General features: G+C 34.5%; 1 protein-coding gene across 8 annotated transcripts in view; it reads right to left on the bottom strand.

Annotated features, from left to right (window-relative positions):
- LOC129749946 (anoctamin-8-like) overlaps positions 1–20,093 on the bottom strand; it is a 178,348-nt gene that overhangs the window by 96,966 nt on the left and 61,289 nt on the right. For all 8 annotated transcript variants that reach the window (XM_055745093.1, XM_055745094.1, XM_055745098.1 and 5 more), the window contains one exon: positions 6,477–6,558. In XM_055745093.1, coding sequence (XP_055601068.1) covers positions 6,477–6,558 — 82 coding nt within the window. The remainder of the gene's footprint in view (positions 1–6,476; positions 6,559–20,093) is intronic.

The raw sequence follows: 20,093 nt of genomic DNA on the forward strand, positions 1-20,093 counted from the left end.
ATTTTTGTCATTTTTGTCATTTTTGTCATTTTTGTCATTTTTGTCATTTTTGTCATTTTTGTCATTTTTGTCATTTTTGTCATTTTTGTCATTTTTGTCATTTTTGTCATTTTTGTCATTTTTGTCATTTTTGTCATTTTTGTCATTTTTGTCATTTTTGTCATTTTTGTCATTTTTGTCATTTTTGTCATTTTTGTCATTTTTGTCATTTTTGTCATTTTTGTCATTTTTGTCATTTTTGTCATTTTTGTCATTTTTGTCATTTTTGTCATTTTTGTCATTTTTGTCATTTTTGTCATTTTTGTCATTTTTGTCATTTTTGTCATTTTTGTCATTTTTGTCATTTTTGTCATTTTTGTCATTTTTGTCATTTTTGTCATTTTTGTCATTTTTGTCATTTTTGTCATTTTTGTCATTTTTGTCATTTTTGTCATTTTTGTCATTTTTGTCATTTTTGTCATTTTTGTCATTTTTGTCATTTTTGTCATTTTTGTCATTTTTGTCATTTTTGTCATTTTTGTCATTTTTGTCATTTTTGTCATTTTTGTCATTTTTGTCATTTTTGTCATTTTTGTCATTTTTGTCATTTTTGTCATTTTTGTCATTTTTGTCATTTTTGTCATTTTTGTCATTTTTGTCATTTTTGTCATTTTTGTCATTTTTGTCATTTTTGTCATTTTTGTCATTTTTGTCATTTTTGTCATTTTTGTCATTTTTGTCATTTTTGTCATTTTTGTCATTTTTGTCATTTTTGTCATTTTTGTCATTTTTGTCATTTTTGTCATTTTTGTCATTTTTGTCATTTTTGTCATTTTTGTCATTTTTGTCATTTTTGTCATTTTTGTCATTTTTGTCATTTTTGTCATTTTTGTCATTTTTGTCATTTTTGTCATTTTTGTCATTTTTGTCATTTTTGTCATTTTTGTCATTTTTGTCATTTTTGTCATTTTTGTCATTTTTGTCATTTTTGTCATTTTTGTCATTTTTGTCATTTTTGTCATTTTTGTCATTTTTGTCATTTTTGTCATTTTTGTCATTTTTGTCATTTTTGTCATTTTTGTCATTTTTGTCATTTTTGTCATTTTTGTCATTTTTGTCATTTTTGTCATTTTTGTCATTTTTGTCATTTTTGTCATTTTTGTCATTTTTGTCATTTTTGTCATTTTTGTCATTTTTGTCATTTTTGTCATTTTTGTCATTTTTGTCATTTTTGTCATTTTTGTCATTTTTGTCATTTTTGTCATTTTTGTCATTTTTGTCATTTTTGTCATTTTTGTCATTTTTGTCATTTTTGTCATTTTTGTCATTTTTGTCATTTTTGTCATTTTTGTCATTTTTGTCATTTTTGTCATTTTTGTCATTTTTGTCATTTTTGTCATTTTTGTCATTTTTGTCATTTTTGTCATTTTTGTCATTTTTGTCATTTTTGTCATTTTTGTCATTTTTGTCATTTTTGTCATTTTTGTCATTTTTGTCATTTTTGTCATTTTTGTCATTTTTGTCATTTTTGTCATTTTTGTCATTTTTGTCATTTTTGTCATTTTTGTCATTTTTGTCATTTTTGTCATTTTTGTCATTTTTGTCATTTTTGTCATTTTTGTCATTTTTGTCATTTTTGTCATTTTTGTCATTTTTGTCATTTTTGTCATTTTTGTCATTTTTGTCATTTTTGTCATTTTTGTCATTTTTGTCATTTTTGTCATTTTTGTCATTTTTGTCATTTTTGTCATTTTTGTCATTTTTGTCATTTTTGTCATTTTTGTCATTTTTGTCATTTTTGTCATTTTTGTCATTTTTGTCATTTTTGTCATTTTTGTCATTTTTGTCATTTTTGTCATTTTTGTCATTTTTGTCATTTTTGTCATTTTTGTCATTTTTGTCATTTTTGTCATTTTTGTCATTTTTGTCATTTTTGTCATTTTTGTCATTTTTGTCATTTTTGTCATTTTTGTCATTTTTGTCATTTTTGTCATTTTTGTCATTTTTGTCATTTTTGTCATTTTTGTCATTTTTGTCATTTTTGTCATTTTTGTCATTTTTGTCATTTTTGTCATTTTTGTCATTTTTGTCATTTTTGTCATTTTTGTCATTTTTGTCATTTTTGTCATTTTTGTCATTTTTGTCATTTTTGTCATTTTTGTCATTTTTGTCATTTTTGTCATTTTTGTCATTTTTGTCATTTTTGTCATTTTTGTCATTTTTGTCATTTTTGTCATTTTTGTCATTTTTGTCATTTTTGTCATTTTTGTCATTTTTGTCATTTTTGTCATTTTTGTCATTTTTGTCATTTTTGTCATTTTTGTCATTTTTGTCATTTTTGTCATTTTTGTCATTTTTGTCATTTTTGTCATTTTTGTCATTTTTGTCATTTTTGTCATTTTTGTCATTTTTGTCATTTTTGTCATTTTTGTCATTTTTGTCATTTTTGTCATTTTTGTCATTTTTGTCATTTTTGTCATTTTTGTCATTTTTGTCATTTTTGTCATTTTTGTCATTTTTGTCATTTTTGTCATTTTTGTCATTTTTGTCATTTTTGTCATTTTTGTCATTTTTGTCATTTTTGTCATTTTTGTCATTTTTGTCATTTTTGTCATTTTTGTCATTTTTGTCATTTTTGTCATTTTTGTCATTTTTGTCATTTTTGTCATTTTTGTCATTTTTGTCATTTTTGTCATTTTTGTCATTTTTGTCATTTTTGTCATTTTTGTCATTTTTGTCATTTTTGTCATTTTTGTCATTTTTGTCATTTTTGTCATTTTTGTCATTTTTGTCATTTTTGTCATTTTTGTCATTTTTGTCATTTTTGTCATTTTTGTCATTTTTGTCATTTTTGTCATTTTTGTCATTTTTGTCATTTTTGTCATTTTTGTCATTTTTGTCATTTTTGTCATTTTTGTCATTTTTGTCATTTTTGTCATTTTTGTCATTTTTGTCATTTTTGTCATTTTTGTCATTTTTGTCATTTTTGTCATTTTTGTCATTTTTGTCATTTTTGTCATTTTTGTCATTTTTGTCATTTTTGTCATTTTTGTCATTTTTGTCATTTTTGTCATTTTTGTCATTTTTGTCATTTTTGTCATTTTTGTCATTTTTGTCATTTTTGTCATTTTTGTCATTTTTGTCATTTTTGTCATTTTTGTCATTTTTGTCATTTTTGTCATTTTTGTCATTTTTGTCATTTTTGTCATTTTTGTCATTTTTGTCATTTTTGTCATTTTTGTCATTTTTGTCATTTTTGTCATTTTTGTCATTTTTGTCATTTTGTCATTTTTGTCATTTTTGTCATTTTTGTCATTTTTGTCATTTTTGTCATTTTTGTCATTTTTGTCATTTTTGTCATTTTTGTCATTTTTGTCATTTTTGTCATTTTTGTCATTTTTGTCATTTTTGTCATTTTTGTCATTTTTGTCATTTTTGTCATTTTTGTCATTTTTGTCATTTTTGTCATTTTTGTCATTTTTGTCATTTTTGTCATTTTTGTCATTTTTGTCATTTTTGTCATTTTTGTCATTTTTGTCATTTTTGTCATTTTTGTCATTTTTGTCATTTTTGTCATTTTTGTCATTTTTGTCATTTTTGTCATTTTTGTCATTTTTGTCATTTTTGTCATTTTTGTCATTTTTGTCATTTTTGTCATTTTTGTCATTTTTGTCATTTTTGTCATTTTTTGTCATTTTTGTCATTTTTGTCATTTTTGTCATTTTTGTCATTTTTGTCATTTTTGTCATTTTTGTCATTTTTGTCATTTTTGTCATTTTTGTCATTTTTGTCATTTTTGTCATTTTTGTCATTTTTGTCATTTTTGTCATTTTTGTCATTTTTGTCATTTTTGTCATTTTTGTCATTTTTGTCATTTTTGTCATTTTTGTCATTTTTGTCATTTTTGTCATTTTTGTCATTTTTGTCATTTTTGTCATTTTTGTCATTTTTGTCATTTTTGTCATTTTTGTCATTTTTGTCATTTTTGTCATTTTTGTCATTTTTGTCATTTTTGTCATTTTTGTCATTTTTGTCATTTTTGTCATTTTTGTCATTTTTGTCATTTTTGTCATTTTTGTCATTTTTGTCATTTTTGTCATTTTTGTCATTTTTGTCATTTTTGTCATTTTTGTCATTTTTGTCATTTTTGTCATTTTTGTCATTTTTGTCATTTTTGTCATTTTTGTCATTTTTGTCATTTTTGTCATTTTTGTCATTTTTGTCATTTTTGTCATTTTTGTCATTTTTGTCATTTTTGTCATTTTTGTCATTTTTGTCATTTGTTTGTCATTTTTGTCATTTTTGTCATTTTTGTGTCATTTTTGTCATTTTTGTCATTTTTGTCATTTTTGTCATTTTTGTCATTTTTGTCATTTTGTCATTTTTGTCATTTTTGTCATTTTTGTCATTTTTGTCATTTTTGTCATTTTGTCATTTTTGTCATTTTTGTCATTTTTGTCATTTTTGTCATTTTTGTCATTTTTGTCATTTTTGTCATTTTTGTCATTTTTGTCTTTTTGTCATTTTTGTCATTTTTGTCATTTTTGTCATTTTTGTCATTTTTGTCATGTTGTCTTTTGTCATTTTTGTCATTTTTGTCATTTTTTGCTTTTTGTCATTTTTGTCATTTTTGTCATTTTTGTCATTTTTGTCATTTTTGTCATTTTTGTCATTTTTGTCATTTTTGTCATTTTTGTCATTTTTGTCATTTTTGTCATTTTTGTCATTTATTTTTGTCATTTTTGTCATTTTTGTCATTTTTGTCATTTTTGTCATTTTTGTCATTTTTGTCATTTTTGTCATTTTTGTCATTTTTGTCATTTTTGTCATTTTTGTCATTTTTGTCATTTTTGTCATTTTTGTCATTTTTGTCATTTTTGTCATTTTTGTCATTTTTGTCATTTTTGTCATTTTTGTCATTTTTGTCATTTTTGTCATTTTTGTCATTTTTGTCATTTTTGTCATTTTTGTCATTTTTGTCATTTTTGTCATTTTTGTCATTTTTGTCATTTTTGTCATTTTTGTCATTTTTGTCATTTTTGTCATTTTTGTCATTTTTGTCATTTTTGTCATTTTTGTCATTTTTGTCATTTTTGTCATTTTTGTCATTTTTGTCATTTTTGTCATTTTTGTCATTTTTGTCATTTTTGTCATTTTTGTCATTTTTGTCATTTTTGTCATTTTTGTCATTTTTGTCATTTTTGTCATTTTTGTCATTTTTGTCATTTTTGTCATTTTTGTCATTTTTGTCATTTTTGTCATTTTTGTCATTTTTGTCATTTTTGTCATTTTTGTCATTTTTGTCATTTTTGTCATTTTTGTCATTTTTGTCATTTTTGTCATTTTTGTCATTTTTGTCATTTTTGTCATTTTTGTCATTTTTGTCATTTTTGTCATTTTTGTCATTTTTGTCATTTTTGTCATTTTTGTCATTTTTGTCATTTTTGTCATTTTTGTCATTTTTGTCATTTTTGTCATTTTTGTCATTTTTGTCATTTTTGTCATTTTTGTCATTTTTGTCATTTTTGTCATTTTTGTCATTTTTGTCATTTTTGTCATTTTTGTCATTTTTGTCATTTTGTCATTTTTGTCATTTTTGTCATTTTTGTCATTTTTGTCATTTTTGTCATTTTTGTCATTTTTGTCATTTTTGTCATTTTTGTCATTTTTGTCATTTTTGTCATTTTTGTCATTTTTGTCATTTTTGTCATTTTTGTCATTTTTGTCATTTTTGTCATTTTTGTCATTTTTGTCATTTTTGTCATTTTTGTCATTTTTGTCATTTTTGTCATTTTTGTCATTTTTGTCATTTTTGTCATTTTTGTCATTTTTGTCATTTTTGTCATTTTTGTCATTTTTGTCATTTTTGTCATTTTTGTCATTTTTGTCATTTTTTGTCATTTTTGTCATTTTTGTCATTTTTGTCATTTTTGTCATTTTTGTCATTTCTGTCATTTTTGTCATTTTTGTCATTTTTGTCATTTTTGTCATTTTTGTCATTTTTGTCATTTTTGTCATTTTTGTCATTTTTGGCATTTTGAAAGGCTTAATGAAAATAAGCTCTCTAATTAAAACTCATGATATTCTTTTGTAAATATTCCCAGAATTCAATTTAAACTCCTATATAAAAACCGTCGCAAGCATAATGAAAACTACACATCATTTTCACAGGATACGATTTAGATCAAAGAATTGTTGTATGTATATTCACACTTTTACCGCCACACGGCCACGGATGGTTGACAATCAAGACGTGGCATTATTGTCGAGACTCCGTTGGAACGTGTGGTGCCAATTTCGCGATAAAAAGCAAAATAGACGAAGAATGAATCAAACGCGCTATACTATTCAGATGCGCTGTCGCGCAACCCAACATCTCAAATAACCCCCATGTTTATGTCATGATATCTATTTGGTTGAGGTAGATACCTAAATTCTTCTCAAACAGATTCGCGAAACAACTTCTGATGTCAACGGGGGGTTACTTCTCAACTCACCTATACTTTGTCCTTCTTCAACCTGGGCTCTTCCTTGAAGTGCTTTCAAATCGGCCACTCCTGCTCGCAGTCCTTGCAGCACCTGTTCAAAACGAGATAAGCACACGAGGGAAGTTTGCGGGTTACTAGGAGCGTAAAATTGGTGAACAACGAAGGTACAACAATGCCAGTAGACAACCGGATGAAACGATAGCTATGTAGGTTTGTAGGGTATGCTCAAAAATGTGACAGCACTTGTCAACAGACTAATTTGCCAGCACATCAGCAGGTAGTTTTTCTTTTCGTATACTTTTCATCTAAGCAACAAATCCAACGGAAGCAGGTTAGAAGAACCCATCATCTATCTATGGAGCCACCACAGCGTCTCTATTTCATATTCAATCCGTCCTCCTCATTTACGAGTGTAGGTACAACACAAAGCGACGCCCTTCAAATTGAGAGCTACTTCAGATAAGTTGGCCAACAAAAGAAACCGGATGACGTTTCATCCTGCCCTGGAGTGGATGCGTTGGATTTGCTTCTTCCATCTTTCATTGTAAGGCTTAACGATTACGACGATACATTCATGATGATTGGACGTCAATGTTATGATGGGGATGATCTTATTCGTTGCCTTCTATATGGCAGGTGAACAATTTTATGACACAATACAAAATGCGATAGAATATCTTTCATAGTGTGCATCGATTTTTTTTTCCTTTATTAACTGGAATAGGCAATTGAATAATATTACGGTCGGATATCAGATCTGAAGGCAAAAATTCCGCTCAAAAATCAAAATAGGAAATGGCAGAATGGAGAATTCCAAAACTAATAAACTTTTTATTTAAACTTGCCAAGAGTCAAATGTTTCACAATATTAACACACATAGATAAGGTTTCAAAAATCCAAAGCTTATTTAGCAAATCTCTGTGCCGAGAATGCGCTGAAAAGTGTAAATACTAAATACCGTAACAAAGATGATATGATTGGAAAAGCACTGCTGGCATACAGACTCGAGCTTCCAAGCTAATTGATGCATGATCACTGCATTCAAGCGAAACCAGAAAATAATTTTATGAAGGATTATCACCGTAAATTATGTTTGTTACTTTAATTTATCGGCCTTATCAGTGAAAAGTGATGTCCTTGTTAGTAGGGACATCTAAAGATTATGAAATTTTTATAGATGGATTGAAGTGCAGACACCAGATACCCAGACTGATCAGAGGCGCTTGAATCCATATAACTACAAGTCGCCCAAAATTGCTTCAAAAGTTATCAAAACAACTTTAAAATTTGTATTTCACATATAGAATATGATTTCCAGGCTACATATATTCTTAATGGAAAGAAGTTGCGACTAGTTTATATCAGTTTTTGTTTTTTTTTTTCGTAATAAAACTGTTTGTTTATATTTTGTTTCATACGACGTAATTAAAGCTCACGCTATATTTTGGTATAATTCTGGACTGGACTGGAAAATTAACTTTAAAAGCGACCATGTTTTTAGACTTTTTTCCCCATCTTAATCCGTACACGAGAGCAAGTGCGCGTGAGAAATATCAACTTAAAAATCTTTTATTCGAAAAAAATCGAACTGCACTGAATTTGAAATATTTCAAAATGTATGTTTCAAATCCATTTCTCTTTGCTTCCGAAATTTTTCATCTTTGACATTCAACCAAATTCTTCGATTCAAAGTTTTGTTAAAACCATATTTCGAAAGTAATCAGTTTACGCAATGAATCCATTCTTCAAAAAACTATAATTTTGAATGGGGGTCATTTTAATGTTCCCTAACCGCTGCCCAGTAAATAAGAAATAATTTTGCTGTAACTAAACTTATATATCGATTTCAATGCTTTTCCACACCACCAAAACGAATTTTGAATGGTAAAAGAACAGTACTACCTTGATGCAAACGGAAGTCATTTTTATTTTCTTGTCGTTATATGGAATGCCAAATATCGTATGTCTGTGTAAGTGAATTCATTGAATGTTTTGATTTAGATGTGGCGAATTCACGTTTGTTTTATTTTACCCATGAATAAAATCAATTACACGTGCGATATTCAAAAAATGGTTCGAAATTTAACCAAAAAAAATATAATGAAAAAATAACTTAACAACAGAACAGGAAAAGCTAGGATATTCTTACTTAACAGACTTGGATGATTGAGATTGTTTGTCAAGAATCATCATTATGTCAACCAACGCACTTTGTTAGAAATTGTACTAAATTTGCAGAAAAATGCATCATCTCGAAGCCAAAAATATTGTTTCCACAACTGCCTCTTCCAGTGGGTGGTAAAAGGGCTAGTTTGATATCCAAGTGTAGTTAGATAGTTTGAAAAGAAGACATTTCTCGAATGTGACTAAATTTTTCATAGAAAGGGAAGTTTTAGGATTTATTGGAGAAAAAAGTAAATCAAAATCTGACACCGGTTTTTCGTTGTAGATGGTGACTTAATGGTATATTTCGTTGTTGCGATTTTCAATAAGCTTCTTCTGTTAACAAAACATTGATTTACAAATTATGTAAATATCACCTCTACTTTTGTTTTATTCAGTTTTTGTAGACCTCTATAAATGTGGCAATTCGGCTATGTGAAGGGTTTTGAGAAACTCTAACTGAAACTGAATTGTTCAACAAAATTTTGTAAGAATCTTGTCCATTCAACTGATTTAACAGTTCTAAACAGTAATATAATTTAAAGCCATCATTCAATATACTGTAGTTTTGCAGTATACAATCAGTGAAATGTTTTGACGATATCATTTGTTGTTTTCTCAACAAGTCTTAGTTCGTTTTATAACTATCTACAAATAATTGGGTTGTCACAATATTTTTCTACTCGGGAACTTGAACTTACCCTTGACGGAGGTTTCGGGGTGACGAAATTTTGCAGTTGAAAGTGATCTTCACAAATGAAGCCAAAGATGTCATAAAATAGTTATTTTTCAACCACAACGCAATAAGGAAGTGGTGCAGAAAATCTCAAGTTTTCATTCAATTTTCATTTCTGTCAAAGTCGATGTATTTGTTATAAGCTTTATGGTTGAATTCTAACCACATTTGGTTAAGGCGCTCCAATTCAAAAACGGTTCTTTAGTGGTTTTCGAATAATATCGTGTTATTTTTTTCTATGAAAAGTAGGTAATCAAAAATGACCGTGTTCATCGCTAGATGTAAAGAAACCAATAGCACAATGCAACATGTGTGTGATATATCGAGATTTTTCCTTTTGTGTACGTGGTCGTTAGTTTCACGATAACCCGTAGATAGCGCTGCGGAACAAGCGCCAAAATCAGCCTTCAGTGGTCAGTCTGGGTATCTGGTGTTTGTGATTGAAGGTTACATTAAATGAAAAATGGTGAAAATGAGCGGGTAAAATTTATTTAGAAGCATTATCATCATATATCGAATTTTTATGAACTATGAAGTGGTAGATACAGATAGAGGTGCATCTACCACCATACATTATTAGGTCAAGCGTAGTTCGCCCCACAAGATGACATCTTGCAATGCGAACTAACAAAAAAAATGATATGTGATCGCTCAGATAAGCTCCCTTTAACTCAGAAACGCATCTATCGATGTATAGTCTTCAAAGTTTGTTATCATCGCGTTTGTTACATCCGGGGTTTGGATGCGAAACATTACGGTCGATAGTCTGATAGTGACCACCACCGATACTATGATGTCGTGTTTTTTATTTCTTTTTGGCCAAAGTTATTTAATTTTATGAAGGATTAATCACCGTTATTTATGTTTGTTACTTTAATTTATCGGCCTTATCGGTGAAAAGTGATGTCCTTTTTAGTAGGGACATCTATTACTTATTTATTATTTGGATACTAGGCTTCAGCCTTTTATCTGAGTTAAAACTTAAATTAACACTCACTTCTCATTTTAATTTGTTGTAAAACCTCTTCTAACACTAGTTTTAATTTGGGCTTGTGATATAGCTCAGTTGGCAAGTCTGTTGTCTCCTGAGCCGATGTCCGCGAGTTCTAGCCCAAGAGTAAACATCGAACACAGTTGTACCGGATAGTTTTTCAATAACGATCCGCCAACTGCAACGTTGATAAAGTCGCGAATGCCATAAAGATGGTAAAACGACTATAATCGAAACAAAACAAAAAAACTAGTTTTAATTTGGTCTCTGGACATGCTCAAGTTGATTTCTTCGACATATACATACATAGGTTCGTTTCGCGTGTAATTCTGGATCCTATTTGTAAGTCGAAATGGCCTCACGCTGCATAAACTGCTGCTTCCTTCGTTGGGCGATATCATAGCATATACGATGAATAATACGTTCCACTTACTAAATCCTTCAGAAACAACACATCGATTGATTTTCTACAATTTTTGAGCGAATCTAACCCAACCAACATGCACAAGGCACGGTAAACCGGCATTGTCTCTGTCTCTTGCCATCCAAGGTTTCTCGGTGCGTATTTGAGGAATTTCTTTTGGACTCTTTCTGATCTTCTAATGTGGACGCTGTAATAGGGTTGCCAAAGAATACTTGCGTGCTCAATTGTTGTACGCAAGCATGGAAAAAATCGGATCGAAGTACATTCAATCTGCAATCCGTGGTGAACTCATTCAATTCTAACTGCCAATCGAAGCAATCGGGAAAGGAAAAAGTTAACACACCACAATGAACACTAACGATTGCAATCCCGAATGAATGAACTTTTGATAAGTTCGGGTGAACGAAACGAAGCCCGAAACATTCGCCGCATTCAATTGGATCGTTTTTTATTTTCACCACGACGTTCGCAAATGATTGTCGAAACACAATCGCCAAACGATTGTAAGATTGCATTCGCGAATGTTTCCGTAACCGGTAAAGGACTTCGCCATCAGGTGCTTGTTTTTCGGCTAATTTTGTGCGTGTTTTAGCCCCCGCGCTCGCTGATGGTTTGTTTTCTCATGATGTTATTTTAATTTATGTTCGAATAGGAACATTCAACATATAATTAGTAAAAGTGTGGACTTTTGCACATTGCGTAGAAAACTAAACTGACAATGGGGGGTTTGAAAATAGGAGGCAAGGACGTCGGCCTGGTGTCGATCAAAGCCGTCGATATTGTTTCAGTCGAATAAACGTCGTCTTAGCTGCTGATTTTCCGGTGCGGAATTCGCTTTTATGTCCCAATGGGATACGAACGCGAAACATACGCACGTATTAGGCTTAGCATTTTTATAGTTATTTCAATTAACAAAAAAATTCGAGCCAATACCTCACAATTTTTTATTTCCTTCCGAAAACCAATTCGAACAAAACAAAACGCCTTCAAGTAGGCAAGCACGTAATCGCCCAGATGTAGGCAGATATTTGAGTGCTATGTCGGCTTACAATATTTATGTGTGAGATTTTATAACTTTTATGTGACGCATATAAAAGTAATAATTTTGTATTCTGTATTCTTGCAATATCAACATAATTAAATGATTATTTGGCAATTTTGGTTAAAAAAAATGTCCCAGTAGCCAAAAGCTAAATCCCTAGGCTTCGTAAACAAGAGTGGACATTTTCAAACCCCCCTTTGTCAGTTTAGTTATCTACGCAATGTGCAAAAGTGCTGAATGTTCTTATTCGAACATAAATGATAATAAAATCATGAGAAAACAAACCGTCAGCGAGCGCGGGGGCTAAAACACGCACAAAACTAGCCGAAAAACAAGCACCTGATGGTGCAATCCTTTACTGGTTACAGAAACATTCGCAAATGCAATCGTGCAATCGTTTGGCGATTGTGTTTCAACAATCATTTGCGAATCAATTCACCCAACGAACGTCGTGGTGAAAATAAAAAACGATCCAGTTAACTGCGGCGAACGTTTCGGCCATCGGTTCGTTCACCCGAACGTATTTAAAAGTTCATTCATTCGGATTGCCAATCCGACCAATCAGCGGTCGTCTGTTCACGCTCGCATCGCCGATGCTATCATCGTGAAAGGAGCGGTGATTGAGAATCATTAGCGTTCATGCTGGTGAACGAAATTTTCCATCCTTGGTTGTACGAACTAATCCAACATAGATTTTCACTGTAGTATACGGATCATTCAATTCATGACAAATTCTACTGATCATTCCAAACATAGAGTTTGCTTTGGCTACCACTTGTTCTATATGTTTCGTGAAGCTTTGTTCTTTGTCCAATTCGACTGCAAGATCCTTTACCGATGTCTTCCTGGTAATTATCAAGCTGTTTTCCAAGCGATACTCGTACATAATGTTCGTTATTTTCCGAGAAAATGATATAACGCTGCACTTGGATACGTTAATTTTAAGTCCATGGCTCTTACAACATTCTGAAAATCGGTATAGCGCATTTTGCATTAGGCAAACCTTCGGAGAACGAAGGGGAAGGAATATTTTAAGATCATCTGCATATGTCAGCAAAACACGTCCTGTAGAACCTCCGGACATTCATAACAGTGATGAAAAAAGGGATCCCAAGTGACTCCCTTGTGGCACACCACTGTTAATCAAGAAAGTATCGGATCTGACGTTTCCTAACTTCACATATTGAATTATTTTAACGAGGTATGAACGTATCCATTTGAGACAGGTACCACCAATTCCATTTTTAAAGAGCACGGAAAGTAAAGCGTTGATTTCGATCACATCATGCTATCGACATGTCTGTGTATATAGCGTCAACCTGTAGTCCTTGCATCATCCATTTTGAAGTTCTTGAGACAAACTCTCCAAGGTTTGTCACGGTCGATCGTCTTCACAAAAAACCATGTTGTATGTCGGATATTCTCCTTTCCAACCATGGGTATATATTGTCGTAGACCATTCTCTCAAAAAGCTTGGGTATTGCAAAAAGAATAGCGACTCCAAGCTAATTTTCAACAGGAAGCATAGAAGCAGATTTAGGAGTGAGTTAGTTTGTTACAATTTAAATTTCATTTGATGTTTCTAGTCCTAAATAATATGATACGATAATTTGGCAACCAAAAAACCCATCCCCATGTTGATAAATCATAGCGTGTCGTTAAAATTTACCCAAACAAACGACAAAATACTCGGCGTGTAGAATACACGAGTATACTAAGTTTAGCGTGAGGTGGAAAACCCGCGAAATGTCATTCGCATTTCCGGGGTGTAAAAGTAAAAGTTTGCTAGAAGAGCAGTGCGAGTGCGTCGGTCGGAAAACGAAAAAAGAGAGAAAACCGGGGAAAAATCCGTTTGAAACGGGGCAGTACCGCAGCACGCAACAAGCAGTAAAAAAGCTCCGGTAAGGTGCAGACCTTCACACGCGTCACGTGCTTTGCGAAAAAGAAGAACAGGTGAACTGAAACCGGAACCTGATTTGAAAGGGACGCCAAACGAGAAAAGCGAATTCGAGCGAGGAGGGAAGCTCAGAGCTTCGGAAAAAACGGAAAACAAGAGGGTCGCACAGGCGGCCTTCTTTTTATTATCGCCTCAATTCCCACTACATTCGCCGGAGAAAAGGTGGCAATTGGCCACTCAATATCACCAGTGATTTCGGCTACAACTGCCTGTCTCGTCTCGGCTACAACGCGCTCGCAGTCGTAGCACCAATTGTGGTGGCTCGCCACTTAATATCACCGGCAGCTCCAGCTGCAAATTTCTCGCTACATTTGCCGGAGGAAAGGTAGTAAGTGGTAACACCCCGTCATCGGCAGACTCGGCAACAACTGACCCGCTGCGCTCGCAGTGGAAGCAGAGACGGTGGTGTTCAGCCACACAGCACCATCTTCTGGATTCCGCAATCGCAGTGCACACTGTGGTGATTAGCCACTCAACGTCATCGACTGCTCCGGCCGCAATTTCTCACTGCACCTGCAGTGCTGCAATCAGCTGTGGCATCGGGCCACATATCATCGTCAGCAGCTTCGACTGCACTTTTCGGCTGCACCTGCAGTGGTGTTGTCAACTGTGGCATTTGGTCACGTTTAATCATCGGCAGTTGCGACTGCACTTTCCGATTGCATCGGTGGTCGTCGAATCAACTGTGGCATTGGGCCACGTATCATCATCGGCAGTTTCGACTGCAATCTTCGACTGCACCTGCCACCATCGAATCAACTGTGGCATTGGGCCATTTATCATCAACGGCACTACTCGACTGCATCTGTGGTCGGCGGCATCGGTAAAATAATTTGGGGCATGATGCCGGAGGCGGCGAGAGGAGGTTTGCCCACACCAAGGCGGAGAATGAAAAGCTTCGTGGCCACTCAATGCGCTGCAGCGCCTTCATGGAGGATGCCGTAAGTTCAATAGAATCTGAATGAAAATGCTATGGGGGAAATGTGGGTGAAAAATGTTGCAAAAATTATAAACTAAACTCAAATTTAAAGTTTTCGAGCATCATTTATTTCGTTGGGTCGTCAACGGTAAGCTCCCGTAACAAATGGCGCCCAACAAAACGAACCTATTTTATTCTGTTTACGTTCATTAAAATTAAATGAAGCATTCACACTTATGAGATTTTGTGGTTATGCTTAGTATGTCGAATTATTTGATAATCGCTCTTTTTAATATATCGTATCGCACTTCGTTATTCTTTGTTTTGTAGCACGCATTAGTACTGGTTAGTTATTAGATCCATTTTTAAGTGAACTTTTTAAGCAAATTAATCAGCCACTTATACAAGAAGACACACAAATGTGGTCACAACAGAACATGGTCGCTACCATGTGAAATAATCATTAAGTTCAGCTATGTCCGCTACCCAAGGTAGTCAACGAGGTCGTCCCCGGCACAAAAAACACGCAAAGCGTTATCACCACAATCTACTGCGAGCCGAAGCGACTCCTGCAGAGCCGTCCAGGAGATATTCGTTAACCTCAGCAGTTTACATTCGAATCAAGACTGAACTCAAAAAGGATTTTTGACAACTTTACCGATTTCGACTTACCCAATCATGTCTACCGATCTCGACACTACCGATTTCGAAAATCCCGATTGCGACTACACCGATTTTGTCGACACTGATTTTGACTTCACCGATTTCGACTAATACCTATTATGACGAACCTTCCGGTTCAAATCGCAGGTGTGAAACGTCACCTGCGACGCGTCGGTTAACATACAAACCGGATCATGCACAGTTGTTAAGGGGGTCACCAAGAAAATTCAAAAGGAACGCGACCTGGAGGCGCGGTAAAACCTCCATCTTGGGCTCTTCGTGACTTTGAGGACTAAATCCCTCTCTCCCTAGACTTCTGTTGCTTAGTTTTAACCAGTAAACTAGTACTTACATTATTTTCGTTTAAATCCTAATTGTTAGATCTCAGTCATTCTTCAATTCAATGGCTTTTAGATCTAGGATTATTGTAAAGCTGCTAAAGTGGGAGTAATATTGTTGTATTTTGTTAGGATTCGATGGACAATTTTGCCAGATTTGCTGGTACTTGTCGACACAATCTGCCATAATCAGTTGGCTTTGAGTTTATTTATGTATGTATATTTGCCATGACTTGATGGCTTTGAGTTTCGTTATATTATGTATTTGTTTATTGAGCTTTACACCTTTCTAGTGGGTGATTTGCCTCCAAGTTTGCTTGGAGTGTAGTCGAATTTCTCCATCGATTCCTTTGTGGCAGGTTTTTGAAATTTTCATGGATCCTTGCCATGATCCATGAAAATTTCTGCCTAAGCAGCAATGTTGTGTTACAATTTAAATTTCATTTGATGTTTCTAGTCCTAAATAATATGATACGATAATTTGGCAACCAAAAAACCCATCCCCATGTTGATAAATCATAGCGTGTCGTTAAAATTTACCCAAACAAACGACAAAATACTCGGCGTGTAGAATACACGAGTATACTAAGTTTAGCGTGAGGTGGAAAACCCGGGAAATGTCATTATCATTTCCGGGTGCGAAGAAAAAAGATCGCCACGAGAGCGAAGTGTAGCGCGGCAGTGTTTTAAACGGGAAAGAAACCCGAAACCCGCATACGACAGTTCCCAGCACGAAACTGAAAGAAAAAGGTATGTTAGAATTCGAGCGGGCAAAGGTCCGTAACACTAACAAAAAACGAATGTTTCGTTTTAGTTCCGACAAGGCGCATACCAGCCACGCGGCGCGTGCTCGCAGAAAAAGCTAACAGGGCAGAGCCCCACGGAAAGGTGAGACACCATATGAAACTGATGGTTTAGAGCTAATACCATTCTATAAACGGCCTCTAGGTTTTCCCACGCTCACCTAAAAAGGTAAATTCGAGCAAGAAGGAAGCTCACGACTGCGGAAAAGAAAAAGAAGAACAAGAGGGTCGCTCAGGTAAGACGCCACTTTCGGAAAAAAGCCTGCAAACCTTATTCTCTGACAAACGCCTTTTGTTTAACACAGGCGGCCTTCTTTTTCCAATTAAATTGTCAGCACCTTTGGCTCGGGGAAGAAATTTCCATCGATTCCCGCAACGATCGCCGGAGGAAAGGTGGCATTTAGCCATTCAGCATCACCGGAACTCTCGGCCGCAACTGCTTGCCTCGCCTCGGCCACAACGTGCCCGCGCTGGCAACTTCAAAGGTGGCAATTAGCCATTCGACTTCACCGACAGTCTCAGCTGCACCTTTCGGCTGCACCTGCAGCGGTGCAATCAACTGTGGCATCTGGCCACTTATTGTCATCTGCAACTTCGACTGCACTCTACGGCTGCACCTGCGATCCTGGAATCAACTGTGGCATTTGGCCACTCATCTTCATCAACAGTCTCGTCTGCACCCTTCGGCTGCACCTGCAGTGCTGCAATCAATTGTGGCATTTGGCCAATCAGCATCATCGGCAGCTTCGACTACACTTCCGACTGTACCTGTGTTCGTCGAATCAACTGTGGCCTTGGGCCATCTACTATCACCGGCAGTTGCGACTGCATTTTTTCGGCTGCACCTGCAGTGGTGTAATCAACGGTGGCATTTAGCCACGTATCATCATCGGCAGTTGCGACTGCACTTTCTGATTGCATCGGTGGTCGCCGAATCAACTGTGGCATCGGGCCACATATCATCTTTGGCAGTTTCAATTGCACTTTTCGACTGTATCTGCGGTCGTTGCATCAACTGTGGCATCGGGCCACATATCATCATTGGCAGCTTCAACTGCACTTCTCGGCTGCACCTGCAGTGGTGCAATCAACTGTGGCATTTGGCCACTTACTGTCATCGGAAGTTGCGACCGCACTTTTCAACTACACCTGCTATCGTCGAATCGACTGTGGCATTGGGCCATTCATCATCTACGGCACTGCTCGACTGCATTGCGGTCGGCGTACCAGCGGAGGCATCGGTAAATTCATTTGGGGCATGATGCCGGAGGCGGCGAGAGGAGGTTTGCCCACACCAAGGCGGAGGATGAAAAGCTTCGTGGCCACTCAGTGCGCTGCAGCGCCTTCATGGAGAATGCCTTAAGTGATATAGAATTTGAATGAAAATGCTATGGGGGAAATGTGGGTGAAAATCTTGCAAAAAATTATAAACTAAACTCAAATTTAAAGTTTTCGAGCGTTATTCATTTCGTAGCTCCGTCTACGGCAAAGCATTCATAACAAGTTAAACCGTCAGGACCGCTGCCATTAGCTTCGTCAAGCATTGAAATTTTCCTTCTGACGTCTGTTATCGATATTGCCAGCTCGGGAATAACATTCACCGAAAGCTCATACTCGAGATCTGTTCCGGTGGAATTCGAGCAGTAGGGTAGATACTCTAGATTTCGACAGGAGCTAGTTTTCGACAAAATTTTAAGGAAAGGCTTATCTTTCTGTTTGGTGGCTCAAGCTATCTATCTTCATATTTTTCTATTTTTGCTCTCCCACTTTAGTATACCTTGAATATAAAAATTCCTCTAAATAAGTTATTGAATAGTTGTAAATAAATAATTTAAAAGTAACATTCTAAATCACCTGTGAAATTCAATTCCAACGACCAACTAAGAATGAGTTTGAATCACGAAAAACACCCCTTTTATTTGATTAAAAGCAACATAAAAGGAATCAATGGAAAGATTAAGGTTCTGAGATCAATCTTTTCGGTAATTTATTAAATATTTTTGCTAACATTGAATGAAATTTCAACTGTTTTTTGAGCTGTCGAAAACTAGCGCTAAAAATTCTCCCAATAATCTATTTTTCGACACCCATCTTCTTCTGTATGTTTATACTGTTTCCATGGTGTAAAAAACGCCGTGAAGTAGACAAGCAATTCCAATACGCAAATATTCATATTGCTGAGCTAACAAAGGAGGTGGAAATATGCTTGTCGAAAACCAAAACTTTTTGTGACGAAAACTAAAATTGAATGTCGAAAACTAGATCATCGAGAGGCTAATAAAAACGTTGTTTTGAAACTTTTGATCAATAAAAAAGGTAGAGAATGAAGAAAAAAATCTGATTCATATAACCAATCACATTTGAAATGAAAAACTTTAGTCAAATAGTTTATTTACATGGTTATTCTGACAAATCAAGCCAAAACTGTCGAAATCTAGGTATTTTACCCTATACGCTTTGAAAATATTTTGCAAATAGTTCAGAAGCCCCTTCTAAATTGTTTGCATTTTTAGAGCAGTACGAAACATTTTTCGGTATTAAATAAGATTTTCGTTTGGAGTTACAATACTTATACAATTGTTCCGGTTCAGTTTGAATATTTCGTTGAAGATTTTCAAAGTACAAACATCGCTGAGCTCTATGCAGGCTTTTAAATGCATTCACCGCAACTCGATATGCAGTTTTATCAGACTGAGTTTTAGTTCTACGGTATCGATTATGTTTCCTTCGTTTGTCCTTTAAGAGGCGTATTGTGTCAGCGTCAAACCACTCCGGGTATCTGGGGCTGCCTAATTTGAATTTGATTATTCTACGATGGTTAAGCAATATGCCGTAAAGGACAGTGTAGAACAACAAAACATTAAAATCCAATGCACATTCAACCGAGCGATAACTTTCGTTAATGTTAACAAAAACTCCAAGATTGCTCAAAAATTTTAGCATAGAACGTGCACGTGAATTAGCTATGTCGTATATAAAATCTTCGGATTGTATAAATATCGTGCTCCATCCAACTTCTAACAGTGATTAAGAAACAGCGACCTCATTGAAATGTTTCATATCGATCATTACCTTATGTTCATGCGCTGGCGCAACGACATTGCTTTATTATGCGCCTCGTTCTGTATTAGCGGCGTAGTTTCTTCGATTTGACAGCACTCCACTTCATTCGTGAATAACGAATCAAGAAATCGATTGTTTTGATTCGGTATTCAGCAAACTTGAAACAGATCAGATCGTCTACAAGAAGAGCTTCTTCTGGTAAGCGAACGTTGTTCGGCAAAAGATGTTGCTCTAAAGATTATGAATTTTTATAGATGGATTGAAGGACATCACTTTTCACCGATAAGGCCGATAAATTAAAGTAACAAACCAGATAATAATTTTATGGGATTTTCATCCTGTTGGATAATTCATACAAAAAATTAGACAGAATCGAACGCACAGCAACATTTCATCTCGGCTTACCAGCCTGATATCTTACCCAGTGCACCATCAACAAAAGTTTTTTGTCATAGTCCTTCTGCAACCGCCGATTAAGCCGGAACAAATATCAATTTCTTCTATTGTCACCCCCCTCTTCCCTTCG

This window comes from Uranotaenia lowii, chromosome 2 (assembly GCF_029784155.1).
Source record: "Uranotaenia lowii strain MFRU-FL chromosome 2, ASM2978415v1, whole genome shotgun sequence".
NCBI classification, from domain to species: domain Eukaryota; kingdom Metazoa; phylum Arthropoda; class Insecta; order Diptera; family Culicidae; genus Uranotaenia; species Uranotaenia lowii.